Here is a 24,208-nt window from a genome sequence, read left to right as displayed (position 1 = left end):
TCATCCCATATATCTTATCTATGTAACATTAGATTACTCAGCTTTTGCATCCTTAATACTTTTCAAAACCTTTTCCCCCCTCCATTCTGATTATACGTACTTGGAAACTTACTTACCACTACTCACTCAGTTGACGTAAAGTTCCTGAGTGGTCTTCCTACCTTCACTGTGGTCTTCCCTCCAATTCATTCTCCATACAGTCATCAGAATAATCTAGCTCAAATACACATTTATTTCTGAAGGCTATGTGGAACCTATACTACTGCACATGAGAAATACAGTGGGAAGAAATATGATCTTGAACAAAGACACATAATACCTGCCATAAAACAGAGGTTTCCTAAATTCACTTTTAACTTATATTAATTATCTAACTTTCAGATAAATCACGTGTCTGTCCTCCTATAGTCAATAAAACTCCACCCTTATATGGCAAGAGCAAGGCTTATCATCTCCAACTAGAAATGTCCTTTTCCAGATGTTGATCCTATTATAAAATTGTCAGACAACCTTTCAGTTGGTTTATAACTAATGATAGCACATAGCAAGTTATTGCTATTTAGGCAAAAATTTTTCCACCTGTTTCTCCTACAGGCTATAGTAAGAGGTCTTATTTCACAAAAAATAGATTTTTTACGGGTATTCTACTAAAGAAAAAAAAATCTTTATGCCAAAATACTTGTTCATGTCTGCTTTAATATTTTTCAGCAAAATGTTGGAGCCTTGATTACCACTTTATTGTGTAATTGTATAGTTCCAATGAGAATTAGAGATAATTATGATTCAGCTCCCCTACATCATCACCTCTTATCCTTGTTAAGCACCTCAAACATTTCAGATGAAGTCAATCCTAAACCTTAGTTTACATAACAAAGTATAAGCCTCTACATCCTACAGTTAACAAAAAAGAACTGCCCTCAATGTTTACATATTTAAGTCTCAAGGAGAAAGGATAACCAGTGAACAACAAATATACTTTGTTCTGCCATTCAAAGAATACCATGACAATCAAGTCCTAAAAAATGATTAAGCCTTAAGAACAGGGCACCATCCCTGAGATTTTCAAGCAAGGATGAGAAAAGCACCTTATGTATTTGTATTTTCCTTAATATGAGTGTATCAAACGTATGCCATGTGATTTTTTCCCCTAAAATAATTACTAAAATAACTATCAATGTTAAAAGAAACAAAAAAGAAAAATATCATGCTCCTAATCTCTTCATCATGTGACTACTATAGCAGACCCTTGAATAACACAGGTTTGAGGTACACAGGTCCAAAAAACAAATGTTTTTCGATAAATACAGTACTGTAAATATAGTTTCTCTTCCTTATGGTTTTCTTAGTCACATTTTCTTTTCCCTAACTTTAAGAATGCAGTATGTCATATATACAACACGCCAAATATGTGTTAATTAACTGCTTATCAGTAAGGCTTCTGATCAACAGACTCTTAGTAGTTAAATTTTAGGAGTGAAAAATTATATGTACCTTTTCGAGTGTATGGGGGTCAGTGCCCCGATCGTCATTTTGTTCAAAGATCATCTGTATTTTAAGTAATTCTAAATATAATACACATAGAGTTTAGTATTTGGATTTTTCACTTAAATACATCATAAATCTTGTTTCCACAGTTTTCGTAACTATCATTGGATCAGGGCTATTATATTCAATGACTTGTGCAATCATTCTCTCACATGTCATTTAAGGCACTGCTGAATTTTGAGTGTTGTAAAGAACACCGGGGTGTATCAGATTGATTGATTGATTGATTGATTGATTGATTTTGTATCAGATTTAAAAGTCTGGTTGAAACAACTATTTACAGGGATGTATTCAGCAACGTTCATGCAACAAATATATCCCAAGCAGCTATACACCAGCCACTGTACCTCAGAGGTGGACTCTTAACAATGCAACCCTTTCTAGAGTAAAGCAGGGATACAAGCAAGTAAATTAAATTAAATACCATGTAATAAAAAAATAAGGCTAGAGTGTTTGGAGTGGGCAGAAGAGTAGGCCAAGGACAAGACCCTGAAGCACACCAACGTACCAGCACTGATAAGAAAAATTCAAACTCCTATCAAGGCATACAAATCCTTTATGTAACTTGGCCATGGTCTCTTTCTCCTAAACATCCTGGCCTCAAACTTTATTCAATGTCAGCCCTAAAATTCTTGAAGCACCTTCCTTCACTTGTCCAACACAAATACACACACACACACACACACACAAATACAAGCCTGTCATCATTTTTTTTTCTCCCTATGTAATGCCTTTTCTTTTCTTTCCTATTTCCATTTGCCTGGAGACCAATGAATTCTTTAAAACTGTACTCAAATGTCAGCTTTTAGGTCCAAAACCCACCCATTCTCATGGGGTGCCTGGGTGGCTCAGTGGGTTAAGCATCTGACTCTTGGTTTCAGCTCAGGTCATGATCTCAGGTTGTCAGAACAAGCCCTGTGTCAAGCTCCATGATCAGAACCGAGTCTGCTTGGGATTTTTTCACTCTCTTCCCCTCTTTGCTCTTCCCCCTTGTCAAGCGCACTTGCTTTCTCTAGATAAATAAAATCTTAAAACAAAACAAATAACCTGTTCTTCTCTTAGCATACAATGTAATTACTCTCATTAGCATACAGTATGCTAATTCTCTCTTTATATTGCCGTGTCCATCTACCACTAGATAGGGACGATGTCTTACTCATTTGTTTGCTCAGGACCCAGACAGTGTCTCATACATAGTGATCCCCATGTTTGTTGAATAAATGACTATCTTTTTAACATCATCTTATTAATGAACTGAATACATATCAGATTTCATTCAAAATTTAGTTTTGCTGAGAATATCTACAGGTAAACTTTCATACTGAAAGACAGCTTGTCTATCTCTGAGACTATGAAGATGTAATGTTTTAGCTCCTCAAAGGGCAGCACTCTCTATTAAAGGTAAGACTATAAAGTACCCAATTTCTTGCTAACAGAATCTTTGATGTTTTAGAGAATTCAGAGATTCTAATGAATATACCATCTTTAACTGAATGTATCTAAGTTAATCCAAACCTACATCTAATAAAAAGAGACTCAGGATTAGGACAAGTTTCATATGTAATTTTAAAAATCATCAGAAGACAGTTAAAAAAAAATTAAGGCTACCTAAGACAACAAAGAGGATTTCCACTTCTAAACAAAGATGAGCAGATAAAAGATGACTCCCACAGCTGGTCTGGGGAATGATGAAACTGGTTAAGACAATGGGATATATCAGACAAGAGCCTCTTAGGAGTATCACAAACTGCTTCCACCTAAAGATTCTCTATATTCATGAGCGATCATATTTCGGAAAACATTCCTCACTTGACCTAATGACATCAAAGACTTTACACACCCAAAGACTACATACCAATACAATGATTTTGGCCTGTGGCTGCCTTGTGTTAATAAGTTGTACGATGGCCTCGATTCCACCTGCTACTTCTTCCGCCGTATTTTCATGGTTGTTTGTTCCTACCCAGACAACGATGACCTATGATTAAAGGAAGAAGAAAAAAAGCAGAGAGAGATAAATAACCAGGAATAAAGGAATGTTTAGATAAAAATCAATATTAGATAAAAATATTTATCAATGTTTATATAAAAATTTTATTTCAAAAATGAAAAGAAGGAAAGGTGAAGTTGTCAAATGGTAGTGGGTAACTTCAACTGAGCAGCCATCTTCAAACACTGATTTTGGCCTCATATATTTCAGGATAAATTCCAAGCAGATTAAGTCTGAAGCAGTAGAACTACATTAGCATGATAGAAGGTTTTCATTATTGTGGAGTTGGAAGCTAATCTCCTAAAATCCTATACAAAAAAGAAAAATTCAACTGTATAAAAATTAAAACTCTGCATGTTGAAGAAAACACTAAAATAAAGTAAAATCTAGGAAAGTCAGGGAAAAACATCTGCAACTCCTACCACAAAAACTCCTTGACTAGAAGTATCTTCCAGAAAAAAATAACAAAAGTACCCAAGGGAGTGTAACTGGTATGAATACGTGCACAGTTATACTCAAGAAAGAGTGGCTGGGGAGGAGACTGGATGCAGTTTCAACAAGTTCATCCAGACAGGTAGATACATAGATAGATAAATAAGCAGACAAACAGATTAATTAATTTCGAGGTGGCTGTCATCTAGAGACATACATCCTACTGTATAATCCAATAAAGTAACTTACCACCCTGTTACAAAAGACAGGAACATGGACAAGTTTTTCTATTACATTAGTCAAAAAATAGGGGTGCCTGGCTGGCTCAGTTAGTAGAGCATGGGACTCTTGATCTTGGGATTATAAATTCAAGCCCCATGATGGGTGTAGAGATTACTTAAAAATAAAATCTTAGGGAAAAAAAAGATGGGCTCCTGAGTGGCTCAGTTGGTTCAGTGTCTGACTCTTGATTTCAGCTCAGGTCATGATCTTTGAGTCAAGAGATCAAGCTCCCATGTTGGACTCTGTGCTCAGCATAGAGTCTGTCCCTCTCCCTCTGCTTCTCCATCCCCCACTCACACAGATGTGTGAGCTCTTTCTCTACTAAATAAAATCTTAATAATAAGTAAATAGTAAATAAATAAAAAGGGGTTTCAGTGCAGGTTGGGTTCTCAGGGTCAGGAGATCAAGGCCCATGGGCTCTGCACTCAGAGCAGAGTCTGCCTGAGATTCTCTCCCTCTCCTTCTGCCCCTCTCACTCATGCTCTCTCTAAAATAAATAAATAAACCGGGACGCCTGGGAGGCTTAGCAGTTAAATAAGTCTGCCTTCCCCTCATGGCATGATCCTGGAGTGCTGGGATCGAGTCCCACATCAGGCTCCCTGCCTGGAGCCTGCTTCTCCCTCTGCCTATGTCTCTGCCTCTTTCTGTGTCTCTCATGAATAAATAAATAAAATCTTAAAAAAAAAATAAATCTTTTAAATTAAAAAAAAAATTTGTAAAGGCCAAAAATAAAATATTTTCAACAAAGCAACTGTTAACAGCTTTGTTTAGGGCTGAAAAAAATTATAGGCAGTGTGCCAACTCAGGACATTTATAATGTGTTAAGGTAGTGAGTACATGTTTCTGGTAAACATTTATTCACATCTGCTTCAAATTTTCTTCAGAAAAACTTGGAGGCCTTGATTACTAATTAATCTATATGGTTAAACAGATCCAGGATCATTTCCTGAAGTCAGTGATGGCACTGTCGCTCTCACCCACATCTGAGCAGTCTTCCCAGTACTGTATTTGGGTCTACAGAATAGCATGCCTCATTAGCATCGAATCCCTTCCTACAGCTGAAGAAGATCATTATTAACAATTACAAATACAACCTAAGCAAGTAATACACTGATTTCTTAATACCTATTTGGAATGTTTTTAAGCAAGGACAACAGTATCCTTTATCTTAAAGGAGCACAAAGCAAAAACAGTGAAACAATGCTTTAAAGAAGCAATCTTTTTACTAGCAATTTCAGACAATTTAACTACCTGGAAAAGACTCGACATTAAAGATATTCTTTAAAACATAAGTTTCGTTTCACCTTAGGTTTAATATTCTCCAGTTCTCCATTCTTTAGTCTCCATAAAACATGTCTTGTTGTATCTCCTCCAATTCCAAAATTCAGTGCATGAAGTGGGGAAAAAAGTTCTCGCCATATCTAAAAAGAGAAAAACTGGCTTTATTTAAACTGAGAAGGAAAGAAAATTCCTCCATTGTAATGTGTTGTGAGGCACCTGAAAGAATAATTTTCATTTTCTGTATTCAAATGTAATTCTGCAAACGGTGAACTACTCGTTATTTGCAGGGCTCTGAGGATGGCATCGCATCACTCAGTATTTTTATTATTATTTTTAAATATGTTTTTCATTTTATTTTGTAAGGAGGTCCCAGGCCAATGTGGAGCCCAACTTGGGGCTTGAACTCACAACTCTGAGACTGAGACTTGGGCTGAGATCAAGAGTTGACTGCATAACTAACTAAGCCACCCAGGCACCTCTGCATCACTCAGTTCTTTTTGCAGTCTTCGACCACAGCTCAAGAATGGAGTCACAATGCCACCTCATGCTAATTAGGAGGTCCCAACATTTATATTCAAGGTGCCAAGTCAATAAATTTTCCTTTCACTCTACTCATGCGTCAAAATAAATAGGGTTAAGTAGAAACACAAGATGAAATTTAGAGTGCTGGAGCCAGAAAGGAATTAAGCTTTCTTTTCCTTTAAACTGCCCTTGGAAGAGTGCAAACTTTAAAAAAAGAGGTGGAATAGTTCCCCACAAAAATACACAAAATAGGGGTGGCCTGGGTGGTGCAGTCAGTTCAGTGTCTGACTCTTGGTTTCAGCTCAGGTCTTGATCTCAGGGTCAAGGAATCAAACCCTGCATTGGGCTCCAAACTCAGCATGGAGTCTGCTTATGATTCTCTGCCTCTCCCTCCCCCTTCCCACCACTGCATATTCTCTCTCTTGCTCAAATAAATAAATAAATCTTTAAAAAAATACACAAAATAAGAACATGTAAAACAGAGTAAGACTTGAGAATCACGACCAGGACAAATTTAAGTAAATAAATATAACAGGGAAGCTTCTTGGAAGCCAAGGCGAAAAAGGGAGCTGAGTTAGAAACAAAGCTAAATGCTTTCTGCCTCATCATGCTTGGTGGCACAAAGAATCCCATTATGTGGGTCTGACCTCCCTCACACTCTGAACTAGAGCTTCGCTAAAGGGTCATGAGTAAGCCTATAGGTTCAGCTCAGAATGACAGTTTGCTAGTGATGAATGGATTTACCTTAGTAGCCAAGACCCACCCTCACCCCTTCCACCTTTACCTCGTACTGCTGCATTAACTGCACCATGGAATCCCCCACAAACAGTACATCAGGCTCTTTGTCTTTACAGTCCAGGACAAATCTGTTGTGCTGGTTCGAAAAAGGAAGAAAAATTAGAAACTGGCATTTCCTTTTCTGTGAGGTATCTTGGCCTAGACAGAACAGAGTCCAACCAGTTATTCTTTTGTTAAATATTCTATTTATTCTGTCTGTAATGAACTGTTGGGACTTTCTTCCCATCTTTACGATGCTAATCATTCTAATATGCTCGAGAAAACTGAAATCCTACTGAAACCAGAAGAGAAAAATATGTTTAACATGTTTTTAAAAGTTTGTGTTTTCCTCAAACCTGTATATCTTCTGCCTGTACTCGAGAATAACATTCTCCCGTATTTGCTTTATCTGTTTGCAGAACCATTTGAAAGTAAGTGTGGTTCTTCCCTCTTAAATATTTCAGCATGAGTAAGGACAGTCTCCTATAAAACCAGAAAACTATTATCACACCTAAGACAAAGAACAATAATCCTATACTTAGTCCATATTCAGTCTTTCTACTTGTTCCAAGGGTTGGATAATGTATTATATCCTTTTTTTGAAGTAGGAACCAATCAAGAGTCATGTATCTTATTTGGATGTTTTTAATATGGCTTTTGAAAATGCCTTTTTACCTCCAACTGTGAGACAATGGCATAGTGGTAGTCAAGCCTTTCTCAATCTAATCCAAGTATATAAACAGTGGTGACCATGATCTAGTCCCAGAGTGCTTCTTTGCTGCAAATGCACAAAACACTTTTAAAATGGGATTTTACTCATCGATGCTAATGGACACAGTTGAAGTTTCTATATTCATCCCCAAAACAAATTTACACGATGCTCTAGGCAAGTCTTTAACCCAGTTCTATGGAAAGGTCTGAGTGCTGTTCCTTTTTCTCAAGCACTACATTCAATGATGCTTTCTTTAGGGATTAACATACAATTATATTTAAGTGTTCCTACTGTTAGTATCTGTGCAGATAACACTGTAGTAAATTGGAGATACTCATCTGCTATGGGTGAAAATACAAAAGAACTTCTGGAAATAATTTGACAATTTATTAAAAGAGCTCCTCTCATTGGGTGATAGGATTTTAGATTTTTTTTTTTTTTTTTTACGATCTTGTTTATTTATTTTAGAAAAAGAGAGAGCCCACGCAGAAAAGGAACAGAAGAAGAGGGAGAGAATCTCCAATAGGCTCCCTACTGAGCGTGGAGCCCAATGCGGGGCTATATCTCAGGATCCTGAGATATGACCTGGGCTGAAACGAATAGTTAGATGCTTCAGCAACTGAGCCATCCAGGCACCCCGTGTTTCCATTTTTTTGTATCCACATCCTGCGTGAATAAATTTTTTAAATTACTACTCTTTCAATAAGCATTTTTAAATTTTTTTTTTAACTTTTTTTTATTTATTTATGATAGTCACAGAGAGAGAGAGAGAGGCAGAGACACAGGCAGAGGGAGAAGCAGGCTCCATGCACTGGGAGCCCGACGTGGGATTTGATCCCGGGTCTCCAGGATCGTGCCCCGGGCCAAAGGCAGGCGCCAAACCGCTGCGCCACCCAGGGATCCCTCAATAAGCATTTTTAAACTGAAGGAATAAAATAGGCAAGAATAATACTGTAGCTGGTGAGTAGGTACACTTCCACAACACATCACCTCTCCACTGCGGTTCTATGGTACCAATTACCTCTAAATATCAATAAATAGTTCAAGGCTGTCATGCAATTTAAGCTCTGCTGTTCTAAAGGTTCTGGTACTATCTTTCTTTTTTAAGTATAAAAGCAGCTAAAATGGGGCGCCTGGGTGGCTCAGTGGTTGAGAATCTACCTTCAGTTCAGGTAGTGACCCTGAGGTCCTGGGGTCAAGTCCCCCATCAAGTTCCCTGCAGGAAGCCTGCTTCTCCCTCTGCTTTTGTCTCTGCCTCTCTGTTTCACTCATGAATTAAGTAAATAAATCCTAAAAATAAATAAAATAAATAAAAGCACCTACAATAAGTTTGGGGAAATAGAGCAAAACAAAACACTTAAAATTCTACCATCTTAACCCAGTAACTACCATTTGGAGGTATTTTCCTCTTGCTATTTTTCCACAGGCCTCCCCCACTTTTTAAAAAAAATAGTAAAATCATTATGTCTACCTCCTTCTGGCACAATAGCTTTGGGGACAGAACAGCCTATGTTCATATTCTAACCTGTCTACTTTCTAGTACAGAAAGCACATAACCTGAGTCTTGTTTTTTGCATCTGCTGGCAGCTCTGTTGCAGAGCCATGTAGATGAATTCTAGGAAAGGGATCCAGCTTTTGGCAGACACCCAGTAGGTACTCAATACACAGCAGCCATTGTAACTGCAGTTAACATTACACTAGAAGTGTTTTTCTGTGTAGCTACATGATTTTCATAACCATAATTTTTAGTGGCCGCATAATATCCTACTGAATGCATCCAATGACACATCATTTTTAAAGTCTTACTACTGGTAAACTTGCCAGTAATGTCCTATTTACTGTGATGAAGAAATTCACACATATTTTACTTTTTACATGTTGGGGATTCTTAGGTCAAAGATGAACACTTTGTGGATCCTTTTTTTTTTTTTTTTTAAGATTTTATTTATTTATTCATGACAGACACAGAGAGAGTGAGAGGCAGAGACCCGGATCCTTGATATATTTCCAAAGTGTTAACAAAAAGGCTGTATTTGGGGGCAGCCCAGGTGGCTCAGCGGTTTAGTGCCACCTTCAGCCCAGGGCCTGATCCTGGAGACCGGGGATCGAGTCCCACGTCGGGCTCCCTGCTTGGAGCCTGCTTCTCTCTCCTCTCTGCCTCTCTCTGTGTCTCTCATGAATAAATAAAATCTTAAAAAAAAAAAAAAAGTTAAAAAAAAAAAAAAAGGCTGTATTTGTACTGCCTCTAGCAATTTATCAGAACTGGTTTTACCACACTCACATCTGCACTGGATGTTACTATTTCTTTCTCCCTTTCCCTTCTTTCTCTTCTCATTATTTTAATCTGTACTTTTTAGAAACACAATGTAACATACTTCTAGGGCAATGGAGTGGCTCAGGTTGTGGTTTCAGGGTTGTGAGATTGAGCCCTGCATCAGGCTCTATACTCGGTGTGGAGCCTGCTTGGGATTCTCTCTCTCTCTCTCTCTCTCTCTCTCCCCCCCACCCCCACCCCCGCCTCTGTTAATGCTCATGCCTCTCTCAAAAAATAAAATTAAGGTAAAAGAAAAAGTGACACCCTTTCTGTCATGTTTATCAAGATACTTATCTAGTGGTACCCTGAGGGTATTTTCACTGATATTGTAAAAAAAATATAAATGCTTCATCTGTATTACTTACTGCAAATATTTTCTTCAGTCTGCTGCTGAGACTTTTCCTATATGGTTGTTTGTTTTGAGAGAGAGAGAGAGAGAGAGAGAGATAACCTGTGCACAAGTGGGGGGGGGGGAATCCTGAGCAGGCTCCATACCCAGTGCAGAGCCTGATGCAGAGCTCAATCTCATAATCCCGAGATCACTACCTAACCCAAAATCAAGAGTCTGATGCTTAACTGACTGAACCACCACAGGTGTCCCTGGTTAGTATGCTTTGATACAATTTATATTAAATTTGTATACAGTTAAGTCTTTCAGTATCACCCTTTAGAAAAACTTATTATGAAAGATATCAAACATATAAAAGTAGAGAAAATACCATAGTGTACCTTCGCATATCCATCACCAGCTATAGTGATCATTTTATGGTCACTATTATTTCTGTCATCCTAAACTACTGCCTACCCCTATCTTCAGAGTATTCAAGCAAATTAAGGATACAGCACTCTAGGGCTGGCCAGGTGGCTCAGCGGTTTAGCACCACTTTCAGCCTAGGGCCTGATCCTGGAGACCTGGGATCAAGTCCCACGTCAGGCTCCCTGCATGGAGCCTGCTTCTCCCTCTGCCTGTGTCTGTGTCTCTCTCATTAATAAATAAAATCTTTATTTATTTATTTATTTTAAAAGATTTTATTTATTTATTAGAGAGAGAGAGGCAGTCCTCAATCCCAGGAGTCCAGGATCAGGCCCTGGGCTGCAGGCAGTGCTAAACCGCTGAGCCACTGGGGCTGCCCCAATAAATAAAATCTTAAAAAAAAAAAAAAAAAAAAAAAGGATACAGCACTCTATATCATAATGCTTATTCTACTTATATTTTAGTAATTTATATTGTTTATATGTATTTCACTATATAACTCTTAAAAATATATATATTTTTAAGATTTTATTTTATTTTATTTATTCAGGAGAGACACAGAGAGAGAGAGAGGCAGAGACACAGGCAGAGGGAGAAGCAGGCTCCATACAAGGAGCCTGATGTGGGACTCGATCCAGGGTCTCCAGGATTACACCCCGGGAATGAAGGTGGCACTAAACCGCTGAGCCACTGGGGCTGCCCTCTTAAAAATATTTTTAAAAAATATAACAATACCAATTCTACTCCCTAAAATTAGCAGTAATTTCTTTAATAACAAATAACCAGTGTTTGAATTCAATGTTAGAAAAAATTTTGTTTTTTAAAAATCAGGACCTAACTTCTCTCTTTAATCTTTTTTTTTTTTAAAGATTTATTTATTCATTCAGAGAGAGCTAAGAGAGAGGCAGAGACACAGGCGGAGGGAGAAGCAGGTTCCATGCAGGAAGCCCGATGTGGGACTCCATCCCGGGTTCTAGGATCACACCCCAGGCTGCAGGTGGCGCTAAACCGCTGGCCACCGGGGCTGCCCTCTCTTTAATCTTTTAATCTACAGGTTTCCCCCTCCCTCTGCCACTATCTCCCAAATTTACTTTTTAAGAAATATGATTGTTTGACCTACAGAATCTCCCATAGTCTGTATTTTGTTGATTGTATTCCTATGGTAGTCCTAGAAGACATGTTCATCTGCTCCAGGTATATCCTCATATATGGTGTGGTATTTTTGCAATACTTCATAGGAAGTATTGAGTATCACTTCAATACTTGTTTTAATCATGACTGCTTTTAACATTTTGTTTTGAAATAATTTTAGATCTACAGAAGAGTTGTAAAGATAGCACAGCATTCTCACATACCTTTCACTCAGCTCCCTCCAATGCTAACATCTTACATAAGCATGATACATTGGTTGAAACTAAGAAATAAACATTCATAAATACTATCCACTAAAATAGTTTACTCAGGGACACCTGGCTGGATCAGTCAATAGAGCATGTGACCTCCATCTCAAGGTTCTAAGTTCGAGCCCTGCCTTGGGTATAGAAATTACTTAGAAGTAAAATTTTTAAAAATCTTAAAAAAAAATAGTTTACTCACACCTCACCAATTTTTCCACTATGTCCTTTTTCTGTTCCCAGGTCCAATTCACATGGCATTTAGTCTACACGACTCCTTGGTCTCTTTCAACACAGGACAGTTTCTTGGTTTTTCCTTGTATTTCACATCACTGACATATTTAGTAGTAGTCAGGTGTTTTGTAGAATGTTCCTCAATTTGGGTCTGTCTGATATTTTCTCATGAATAGATTGAGGTGATGAATTATTCTGGAAGACTACCACAAGGTGATATGCCCTATTTTATCATATCAGAGGGGAGTACACAATATCAACATGACTTATTATTTGGTGATGTTAACATTGATCATTTGGTTAAGATGCCTGCCTTAGTTTGCCAAACTTGTCTGCCAAGTTTCTCTACTACATGGTTATTATTTTTCCTTTCCATACTGTATTTGTTAGAAATAAGACATTAAATCCAGCTCACACTGATGGGGGAATTTTTTTTTTAATGGGGGAATTAATAAGCTCTACCTTCTCCAGGGAGATGATATTAAAATATATATGTGGTCTTATGTTAAAACCACCAAAGTAATTTCCAAGGAGGTATTTTTGAGGCTAGGCAAATACACTGTCTCTCCTTAACTAAGTTATGCCTACTAATTTTAGTACTCACTGATGGATCTTCCCTACAGTAATTATCACTGTTGTGTTTTTTTTTTTTTTTTTTTTAAAGATTTGATTTATTCATTCATGAGAGACACATAGAGAGAGGCAGAGACACAGGCAGAGGGAGAAGCAGGCTCCATGCAGGGAGCCTGACATGGGACTCAATCCCAGATCTCCAGGATCAGGCCCTGGGCGGAAGGCGGCGCTAAACCGCTGAGCTACCCGGGCTGCCCTCACTGCTGTGTTCTAATGAGGGTTTTCTTTTCTTTCCTTCCTTCTACATTTATATATTTTTAAAAGATTTAAGTAATCTCTACACCCAGTGTGGGACTTGAACTCACAACTCCAAGATCAAGAGCTGCATGCTCTACCGACTGAGCCAGCCAGGTGCCCCTACATTTATTAATTAAAATAGTCTCTTTCCCTGTTTATCCAATCATTTATTTCTAGCAAAATGGATTCATGAATACTTTATCCTTTGATTTATAAGCCAGTAATATCACGATTTATTATGTTACTGAAACTATCCAACTTTGCACTTGGGTGTTCTTTCCGGCTGGCCTCCAGTGGTCAAAGTGAGTATCAATGAGACAAACCACTATTACATGTCTTCTATGAGATGCAGAGGACACGTTAACTTCAGTAATATTCTTGCCATACATCTTTTTTTTCCTTTTCTTTTCTGAGTAGTTGCTTTCTTGCACTATAAGATGCTCTAGGTTTATCTTTTATTTCCTTTGTTCCAGCTATAGAAGCAATCATTTCTCCAAGTAGCCCTGGGTTCCTTTCACTGGAGAAAAGAAACCAAGATCTGGGCATATATTTTAATATTTAGTAAAGTTATCCTTCTATACAAGTTTAAACATTCAAAAAAAAAAATATTCCTATCTAGTTTTCTTCCATTTGACTTTTTTTTTTTTTCCAGCCAATGCTAATTATTTAAAGCCTGCTAATTTATGTCAGGAACACAAAGACATCTAGTCTTAGTTACTACTTCTAATGGGCTAAATGTTGCTAAATAGTATTTTCATATATAGCAAAGAAATACTATTTAAAGAGAGGACAGGGGTGCCTGGGGGCTCAGTCAGTTAAGTGTCCCGACTCTTGGAATTTGGTTCAGGTCACAATCAAGCTCTGTGCTGAGTTCTGCACTTGGCATGGGATTCTTTCTCTCCTCTCTCTGCCCCTCCCACCCCACTTGAGTGCTTTCTAAATAAATAAAAACCTTAAAAAACAATAATAGAGGAAAAACTATAGTTGCACTTTTAACATGTTATGATAGACTGCAGAAAAATAATTCAAAAACATACTACTTACAAAAAACTTACAAACATGCAAAAATACTATATATACAGCTTAGAAATTTTATATATATAGTATGTAAGCACGTGAAAAAAAACCCACCAGATTTAGGATATTGGTTTGGGGGTAGAGAGGTGGGAAAGAGGAAGTAAAATGACCAATCAGGAGTATACACAGCATATCAATTCTATTAGCAAGGTTTTATTTTTTTAGGGTGAGTGGTAAATACACAGATGGTCAGTGGACTTCATAATACTTTTTAAGATACCAACAAAGAAGATTAAATAAGAATAATCAAGCAGCTGATCCATATAAAAGAGGTTGAAAAAGTACTAACTACTACTCAAAATAAGCTAGTTAACAGACTGATTTTTAAGTCTAGAAAGACAAAAACAGAAGAATACAATACAACTATCAAGAGTATAAACAGAATCACTAAATACTAAAATGCAAAACTCTGGGTACTTAAAATCATATAGAACTTGTTATTCCAAAGAGGAAATGTGGTTGGAAACCAACAGATGAAGGTTAAATATAGTTATGGTTAAGTGATAAGTTTATCAAAAGGAAGCTTAGAATACAAAGAAGATACAGTGCTACAAAACAATGTAAAACATTAAGACACAGGAGCTGGCCTGGGACAATTTGAGCTTCAAATTACAATGGATTATAACCCACTGAATAGAATAAGAATCCATGAGTCCATACCATAATAAATAAGAAAATAATTGGTTTAGGCCAACACATCTTAACCAAGTGACCAAAGTTAACATCACCAATAAGACAAATCAATGTCATGTACCTTCTATGTGATGCACAGAGAATATCACTGATATCCCTGCCAAAAATGCAGAATCTTAATCTTGATTATGAGGAAAAAGATAAACCCAAGTTGAGGAACATTCCACAGAATAAATGGCCTATATTCCAAACTGTCAATGTCATGAAAACAAAGGCTAAGAAATATTTCAGAGTAAAGGAGAACAGAGAGATGGGACCACTGAATGCCATGTGTGATCCTAGACTGGGAGGAAAATTGACATAAAAACATTGGGACAAAAGAAGAAATGTGAACATGGCATAATATCAATGTTAAATATCCCGATTTTAATAACTGTTCTGTAGTTGTGTAAGAAAACGTCCTTATTCTTAGAAAATCCACTGACATATTTAGGAGTGAAGGAGCATGATGACTGCAACTTCCTCTCAAATGGTTCAGGAAACACTGAATGTTGGTATGTAGATACAAATACAAGTAGATAAAGACAGAACATCTAGGCAGATGTGGCAAAATGTTAACTAGCAGGTCTGGATGAAGGATATGAGAGGGGGTTTCTTTCTAAAATTTTGCAGTATTTGTGTAATTTTGAAACTACTTAAAAAAAAAAAAAGAATGCTGTGGAGACACTGTTATCTTTTAAGAAGAATGGGAGGCAACCACTATGCTTTCAAAATATTCCTCTGGTCCAATATCAAACTGGTGATTAGGCAGGACATTAGCATAACAGGAGATTTTTTACTTAATGATTCTTGTTGACCACTAAAAAACGTTCTTTTGTGGCTTTCGTCAAAGACTCTGGAAAACTGAAGAGACTCATCTCTAGTGAATAATACATACGCACTTCCTTTTACCTGAGACATCCATCTGTCATCTCCTTGAATATCTTCTGCTGCATGTGGTATAGCTGCTGGGTTTGAGTCTCCTTGGCTCATTCTATACCTGAAGGGAAAAATGTCCATGTCATGTTTCATTCATTAAAAGGAATGTTTGCTACATTTTAATATTACATGCCAGGTTTTAAATAATAAAATTTAAGTTTCACTGTGGTTTTGCTTAGAAATGAAATAATAGGAATTTATTTTCAGCAGACATGAGTTCTAGGACATGACTGCTTAAGTCCCATAAACATCTAGCACTGTTAAACTTCTAGACAGGCTTGAATATCATTTGGGAACAGTGCATTACATTGAAAAAGAGTATATACTTTACATCTACATTAATTTTTCATGATTACATGTTAATATAAGTACCAAATGACACAACAAATTAGACACTTAAGAGTTCAATGAAACCTGCATTAGAGCCTTTTAGGCAGCTCCAGTTAGACATTTGAGAATTGCTACAGCCATGATTAGTAGCCACTGGTTACTAAACATCATACAAATAACTACAACAGATTGTGACAAAACTAGTCATAGGCTTTGACACTTGTTTTTGACAAATATTTACTAGATATTTTATTTTCGACGGGTCTCCACTAAGAAAATGTTATTAATGAAGAACCCAAATATGGCATCTGATAGTAGAGAAGAAGGAATAAATGAAATTCAGAAAACCTAGAAATGCTGATCCAGAAAGACAAGGACACCACACTCTTTTCAAACAACTGGAGGATACATACTAGAGAGGTCAGGCTCAAGAAATCATTTGGCATACACAAAGGATGATGAAAAATAGAATAATCTGGGTGCCTGGGTGGCTCAGCTGGTTGGGCGCCTGCCTTCTTCTAGCTCAGGTCATGATCCCAGGATCCTCGGATAGAGAGAGCCCTGCTCAGCAGACAGCATCCTTCTCCCTCTCCCTATGCTGTTTCCCCTGCTTGTGCTCTGTCAAATAAATAAAATCTTAAAAAAAAAAAAAAAAAAAAAAAAGAATAGAAAAGAAAAATCTGGGGTTTTGTAGCTTAAAGAAAAGGGGGCCATTCTCTTTTTCTTTCCCTTGCCATTATCAGATACAGCTTTCTCTGAAAAAGGATTGAGTCCTATTCATTCGATAAGTATTTACTGAGTAAACAAAACACGTAGGATTGCCAAAGCAGTAATTTTTGAGAATCAGAAAGTAAAAAAGCTCTAAGCATGAAAACATACCTTCATTCATGAAAAATACATTACAAAAACAAACCAATGTTTTAATACTACGCAAACCAATTAGTTCCACTCTAAATGAAACTAGGTCTAAAAAAATTAGACTCAGAATTAAGCCCATATCTAACTGGAAAAGTAAAACACTATCCATATCCTGTGTATAGATCATCCGCAACTTACAATAGGATTGCATCTGGATAAACCCATTGTAAATTGAAAATATCCGGGATCCCTGGGTGGCGCAGCAGTTTGGCGCCTGCCTTTGGCCCAGGGAACGATCCTGGAGACCTGGGATCAAATCCCACCGTCGGGCTCCCAGTGCATGGAGCCTGCTTCTCCCTCTGCCTATGTCTCTGCCTCTCTCTCTCTCTCTCTCTCTCTCTCTCTGTGTGACTATCATAAATAAATAAAAATTAAAAAAAAAAGAAAATATCCTTCCTCAGGGCACCTGGGTGGCTCAGTCAGTTAAGTGTCAGACTCTAGATTTGGCTCAGATCATGATCTCAGGATCATGAGATTGAGCCCCCTGTGGGCTCCACACTTGGGAGGGGGGAGTGTCTGCTTGACATTCTCTTCCCCTCCCCTCTGTCCTTCACCCCACTCACATGCTCTCGAAAATAAATAAATCAAAAAAAAAAAAAAAAAAAGAGAGAGAGAGAGAGAGAGAGAGAAAAGATCCTAAGTCAAAAATGCATTTAAGGGGATCCCTGGGTGGCGCAGCGGTTTGGCGCCTGCCTTTGGCCCAGGGCGCGATCCTGGAGACCCGGGATCGAATCCCACATCGGGCTCCCGGTGCATGGAGCCTGCTTCTCCCTCTGCCTGTGTCTCTGCCTCTCTCTCTCTCTCTGTGACTATCATGAATAAATAAATAAAAAATCTTTAAAAAAAAAAAATGCATTTAATACATCTACCCTACCAATAGCATAACAGCGTACCTGAAATGTGCTCAAAACACTTATTTTTTTTTTTTTTTTTAAATTTTTATTTATTTATGATAGTCACACACACAGAGAGAGAGAGAGGCAGAGACACAGGCAGAGGGAGAAGCAGGCTCCATGCACCGGGAGCCCGATGTGGGATTCGATCCCAGGTCTCCAGGATCGCGCCCTGGGCCAAAGGCAGGCGCTAAACCGCTGCGCCACCCAGGGATCCCCTCAAAACACTTACATTAGCCTACAGTTGGGCAATATCATCTAACACAAAACCCATTTTACAATAGAGTGCTGAATATCTCATGTAACTTATTGAATACTATACTGAACATGATAAACAGAATGGTTGTCTGTGTATCGGATGTTGACCATGGCTTACCGGGAGCTCTGGCTCACTGCCACCGCCCAGCATTACATCTTACCACATATTGCTAGGCTGGGAAAAGATCAAACTTCAAAACTGCAAGTACAATTTCTACTGAACACATACCACATTTATACCATACTGAAGTTAAAATATTATTTTATTTTATTTTTTATTTTATTTTTTTAAAAGATTTTATTTATTCATGAGAGACAGAGAGACAGAGAGAGAGAGAGAGAGAGAGGCCGAGACACAGGCAGAGGGAGAAGCAGGCTCCATGCAGGGAGCCTGATGTGGGACTCAACCCCAGGACTCTAGGATCACACCCTGGGGCTGAAGGCGGCGCTAAACCAACTGAGCCACCCGGGCTGCCCTAAATATATTTTTTTTAAGATTTTATTTATTCACAAGAGACATACAGAAAGAGAGGCAGAGACATAGGCAGAGGGAGGAGAAGCAGACTCCTTGCAGAGGGAGCCTGATGTGGGACTCGATCCTGGGACTCCAGGATCACGACCTGAGCTTAAGGCCTGATGCTCAACCACTAACCCATCCAGGCATTCCAAGTTAAAATATTTTAAGTAGAACCATTATTAAGTCAGAGACCATCTGTATATACTTCTTTAGATTACTAAAATTTGCAAATATCAGAAAATAATAGCTATCTGTGAAGGACTATATATGCCATTTTTTTATTCCATGTTTTAATACATACCACTTGCAATCCTTGCAAAATGAAAAAAAATGAGGATCAGATAATTTAGGTAATTTGTGCAGTATGTGAATAAAATTAGGTTTCCTTGACACCAGTGACATCACACCTGGCCCATTAATCACAAACTAGTTCATGCGGACTTCCTGAAAAGGTCTTGTATCTAACCATTTTACCCAAAAATATAAACTACATGGAGCTAAAAACATCAATGTAAAATACAAGAATTGGGAGGAACTGCAAGATGAGTTTGTATAGCTCCATTCAGGTTATGGTATCTGGTTGAGGTTTCATTGTCTAAGAAAAGTACGAGAAAATTAAAAGATGCATAAAGGAAAAAATGATTAAAGGAGATTAAAAACAAATCGTGATATAGAAACATTTGAGTGGTTTTTTTTTTTTTTTAAGATTTATTTATTTGAAAGAGAGAATGCACATATGTGCAGGGAAGAGGGAGAGAGAAAGTTTAGTAAAATCCAAGCTGAGCTCAGAGCCCACTTGGGGCTTGATCTCATGCCCCTAAAATCATGATCTGAGCCAAAACCCAGAGATGGACGCTTAACTGACTGGGCCACCCAGGGGCCCTGCTTTTAAACTAATAAGACATTCTATACTTTCTATACAAAAGTTTCTTTGAGTCTAAGTTCAATTCTAGATTGAAGTCTGGCTATTCAGGTTAAATCTGACATGGTGCTTAATAGTAATTTTAATTTTAATAGTAGCCTTCTTTCCTGCTGATCAAACAGCTTCTACTGGCCTTAAGACAGACAAGGGCAACTTGGTTAAGTTTTCCCACCTACAGATTTCAATATTTATATATGTAATGTACAGCAACAAACAGTTTCACTTTCCACTAATTCAAAATACTATTTCCAAAGTTTTTTAAATAGATATTTTCCTCCCCTCACCCCTTTTGTTGGTGGTGGTGGGGGAGATGCAGAGGGAAAGGAGAGAATCTTTTTTTAAAAAAAGGACTTACCTTAAAAAAAAAAAAAAAGGACTTATCTAAATAAATAAATAAATAAATAAATAAATAAATAAATAAGGCTTATCTATTTGAGAAAGAGGGGGAGTTGGAGAAAGGGGAAGGGGGGAAAGAATCTCAAGCAGACTCCCTGTTGGGCAAGGAGCTTGACTCAGGCCTTGATCCCAGGACCTGGAGATCCAGGACCTGCACCAAAATCAAGAGTCAGACAGTCAACCAACTGAGCCACCCAGGTACCTCGAGAGAATCTGAAGCAGGCTCCACACTCAGTTGGAGCCCAACACAGGGCTTGATCTCACCACCCTGAGATCATGACCTGAGCGGAAACAAAGAGCTGGACACTCAACCAATCGAGCCATCCAAGCACCCTTTAAACAGAATTTTTAAAACTCAACTATTTCATTTGTTCTCATTTGTTTTCCCACCTGGAGAGACACTTAACATGTTAGGTATTTTTGCAGTAAAAGTTAACTGACACAAAATTAACTGAGAGACCACCACTGAAACAGAGAAAAATAATCTGGCCTACTCTCACTAGATTATAAAATTGAAACTATTGTTCCTGGGGATTGTTTAAAGAATAAGAGTGACAAACTGCAAATTATAAAGTGCCTTCATAATAACATGTATTCAAATTGAACCCTCACCAGTTAAATGACAAAATGCAGGCACTTCAATTCATTTCAGTTCTTGGGATATCATGTTCAGGTCTTGAAAAGCTTAAAGAATTCTGACAAACTGGACGGTGTCTAGAAGACAGGAGCCAAGATGGTAAGAAACTGAAAACCTGTCATATTAGAAACAGTTGAATGACATAAGTATGTTTATAATCTGTAGAAAAATCGGTTAAGGAAGAGAAAGACACAGGCCATAAATAACTGTCAAACTATTTGAAGATGACTAGGAGGAGGTATTACTCTTATTTTGCATGTCCCCAAATAGGAAGGCAGGGCCAGTGGACAGAATGTACAGTTAAGACAAATTTCTAACAATTATGACTACAGAATAACATGGCCTGTCTCTCAAAGTAGATTCCTCCAATGGAGATTCAAAGAGTGGCAAGCTGAACCCCTAACAAGAAAGGATAAAGTGAACTAAAGCATAGGAGTAAAGACAGATCCAGATTTGTGGGGCCAAAACATCTTAAATGTTTTGGAATCTTTTCAAATGTGTATATATGTGTGTATGTTTATTTATAAATTAAATGTACGAATTGTTAATCTGTATATTAAATATTAGTAAAGTTTATCTTTTCCTTTTACATAAAAAAATAAATGTATAAAGAAGTTCTAAATTGTTTCCTGTATTCCAATGGATCGCGTTCTGCAATCCCTAGGGAGTGCACATACTCTACTTTCAAGACCAATGGTCTATTTAAGCTATAAAATCTTTCTAAATCTAGGATTCAATTTACTAACATGGATTTCCAGAGTTCCTCCAACAAGTAAACAACTGTTGTAAAATAATAATCGCAATTAAGATTTATTAAGAACTCACTATTTATAAGACACTGTTGTAGGAGCTCTGAGATTTAAGAAACCTGCTTCATGATAGGAAGAGCTGGAATTGGAACTCAGGGTGATATACCTCCAAAGCCTACTATTTTTGAGTAAAGAACGTTAGGCTCCGTATAGAAAAGACATGATAAATTCTCATTTACTAATTCGATTCACTTATGAACCCTATTATTACTAACAAATTTATTATTTTTATTATTTTTTTTTAAGATTTTATTTATTCATGAGACACACACAGAAAGAGGCAGAGACTCAGGCAGAGAGACAGAAGCAGGTTCCATGCAGGGAGCCCGATGCGGGACTCGATCCTGGGATCCCAGGACCACACCTTGAGCCGAAGGCAGGCGCCAAACCGCTGAGCCACCCAGGGATCCCCACTACTAACAAATTTAATGGCATCCTGATGCTCTGAGCAAAATACTGTCATCTTGGTACTTTCCTCTTGGGCAAAATGAAATAGGGATTGAGAAATCGAGGGGAAAGATGTTGCTTATCTGAGGAGGCTATCAGGCAGGTAGAATTGAGTAAAGATAGTAAAATATTCCCAATTAGCTCGTCTTTTTTTCCCCCTTTAACTATGAATACAAGGTCATCCTTCCTCTTCTGAAAGGGCAGAGTAAGCAAAAATTTGTTTCTTTGTGCCTTCAGACACTTGGATTTTGTATTGTTTTGCCAAATCAAATTCTCCCAATACAAAGTAGCTTTCAGTTTTACTGATGCCTATGGCTTGATAACATCCTGAAAGAGCAGGTAAAGAAAAACTGAGCCACAAACCCATGCAATCTCCTAAGAATGAGGCTAGAAATGTACACTCTAGGGGACTATGCATTTAGAAGATCCAAACAATTTGGAATTCAAATAAAATAAGCTGTTGTATTTTTTTTAAGACTTATTTATTCATGAAAGACACAGAGAGAAGCAGGCTCCCTGTTGGAAACCTGATGCAGGACTCAATCCCAGGACCCCAGGATCATGACCTGAGCCAAAGGCAGACACTCAACCACTAAGCCACCCAGGTGCCCCAACTGTTGTATTCTTTAAAAGAGAAATGAGGAATGAATTAGGAGCTATCCAAAGTACAGTCTGTGATAGGACACAAAAACCTGAATGATTTTGGGTTTCCTGCCTCAGGAGGAGTATTTGGAATAGTGAAGCTGTAAAAACAGTAACACAATTAAAAAAGTACGAGCAGGGAGGTGGATTCTGACTCCCCTCTCACCTTCTTGATTCATAATTTTCCCTCTGAGGCGGTGATTATAAGTCACTGATTTCTGATCACAAACAGCAGGTTCAGTTAGAGAAACCAAGCAGAATAAAGGTCTGAAGAACAGAACTTTTGTTAATTTACCAGGAGAGACTCTATTCCAAGGAATCTGATTGTCCGTTAAAAAATGTAAATTCTTTGGAAGAATGAGGAGTAAGCAACTTGCACAGCATTTCCCAATTTTCCTGCATTTTCCATCTTCTTTCTACCTTAACTTGAACCGTGACAGTGAACACCAGAATCTCTAGATACTTACACCAGTATGTGGTGTAGCTGGTGTAGCGTGTTTAATCAGAAGCCAGTTCCAACAACAAAGAAATATAAATTCTCAGGCTCAGCAGGATCTTTAGTTTAAGCAGGAAACAGAGGGAGGAGAAAAGTTGCGCCAAGAATTAAAAGGTTGAGAGTGTGTCCACTCTGACCTAAGACTCTTCATTTTGTTTCAGAGGGAGTGGACAGGGTTATACTGAAAGGGAAGGAAAGCCTCATCCAGAACACCCTGCCTCAGTGGGCTGGCGGGTGGGTCCCGGGGATCCAGCACATCCATAATTTATTATCAAACGCCCGCCCAAGCCAACAAATTAAAGCACAATGATTTCCTACTCCTCCCCTGCTCCCCCACAAGGAGGCAATCTTTACATCAGAACAATGTGCCCAAGAGAATCTAAAGACACAAGGCTTATCTGAGGCGAAGCCGAATTCAAATACCCAGGAGAGACCATCCTCTGTATTCTTCCCTTCCTCTTTCTCGACACCTTTATCCTCAGCCCTCGATTTTAAAACTGCATAAAATGAGATCCCAGAGTGGGTGCAGATGGTCTCCCCTTTCTCTGCGGATACGCTCTGAAAAAGAGGCCAAAGCTTCAAGGGTTTGCTTTTCTTAAGGTCTGAACGTAAATCATGAAAAGCAACGCTGGCTTGCGAGCTGGTGGGAAGCAGAGCAGCAGTGACCACGCAACGGGTCCAGCACAAACCTGTAGGCCGAGGAGGTCTCCACCTGGTCCACGGGCACGGGTGGACCAGGCGACGACCCCTGAGAAAACCTGCCCACGGGCCCTTTCCAGGCAGCTGGTTGACCTTGCGCGAATAACCAACCTCGCTGGGCCTCATTTCTAAACTGAGGTGCCGGGGCTGCAAGGCCGTGTAAGCAAGAATCCCTCCGGAGCCGTGACAGTCTGCGGGTTTTTGAGTACATTCAGGGGGAAACGGATAAGTTTCTAAAGAGTTGGAATTTTTCGACAAAAAGGGGGGGGGGGTGGCGAGGAAGAAGCGCTCGGCCAACGGGCCACCGACTAACGGGTCTGGGCCCCGTTCAAGGCCTCGCCGACAGCGGAGGGAGGGTCGGCGGTTCCGGCGCGGGGATGGAGGGAAGAGGCAACAGCTGAGACGGAGGCACAAGAGTTGCTACGAAGGCGGCGGGCGGCGCCGACCGC

The 24,208-nt window shown here is 38.6% G+C and overlaps 1 protein-coding gene across 6 annotated transcripts in view; it reads right to left on the bottom strand.

Moving 5' to 3' along the window:
- Window positions 1-24,208, bottom strand: part of PAFAH1B2 (platelet activating factor acetylhydrolase 1b catalytic subunit 2) — a 31,122-nt gene that overhangs the window by 6,383 nt on the left and 531 nt on the right. The window contains exons 1-7 of one of the 6 annotated variants that reach the window (XM_072822156.1): window positions 23,871-24,124; window positions 23,032-23,119; window positions 20,642-20,743; window positions 15,769-15,856; window positions 6,837-6,926; window positions 5,554-5,670; window positions 3,401-3,523 (exon numbers count right to left, since the gene is read on the bottom strand). In XM_072822156.1, the coding sequence (XP_072678257.1) occupies window positions 3,401-3,523; window positions 5,554-5,670; window positions 6,837-6,926; window positions 15,769-15,849 (411 nt within the window). In that variant the 5' untranslated portion in view covers window positions 15,850-15,856; window positions 20,642-20,743; window positions 23,032-23,119; window positions 23,871-24,124. Of the gene's footprint in view, window positions 1-3,400; window positions 3,524-5,553; window positions 5,671-6,836; window positions 6,927-15,758; window positions 15,857-20,641; window positions 20,744-23,031; window positions 23,120-23,870; window positions 24,125-24,208 lie in introns of those variants that run through there. The other 5 variants (XM_072822155.1, XM_072822157.1, XM_072822158.1 and 2 more) reach the window with 5 other exon arrangements.

Source organism: Canis lupus, chromosome 3 (assembly GCF_048164855.1).
Source record: "Canis lupus baileyi chromosome 3, mCanLup2.hap1, whole genome shotgun sequence".
Lineage (NCBI taxonomy): Eukaryota > Metazoa > Chordata > Mammalia > Carnivora > Canidae > Canis > Canis lupus.
Note: the sequence above shows the minus strand (reverse complement) of the source record. Positions and strands in the feature narration are given on the sequence as shown.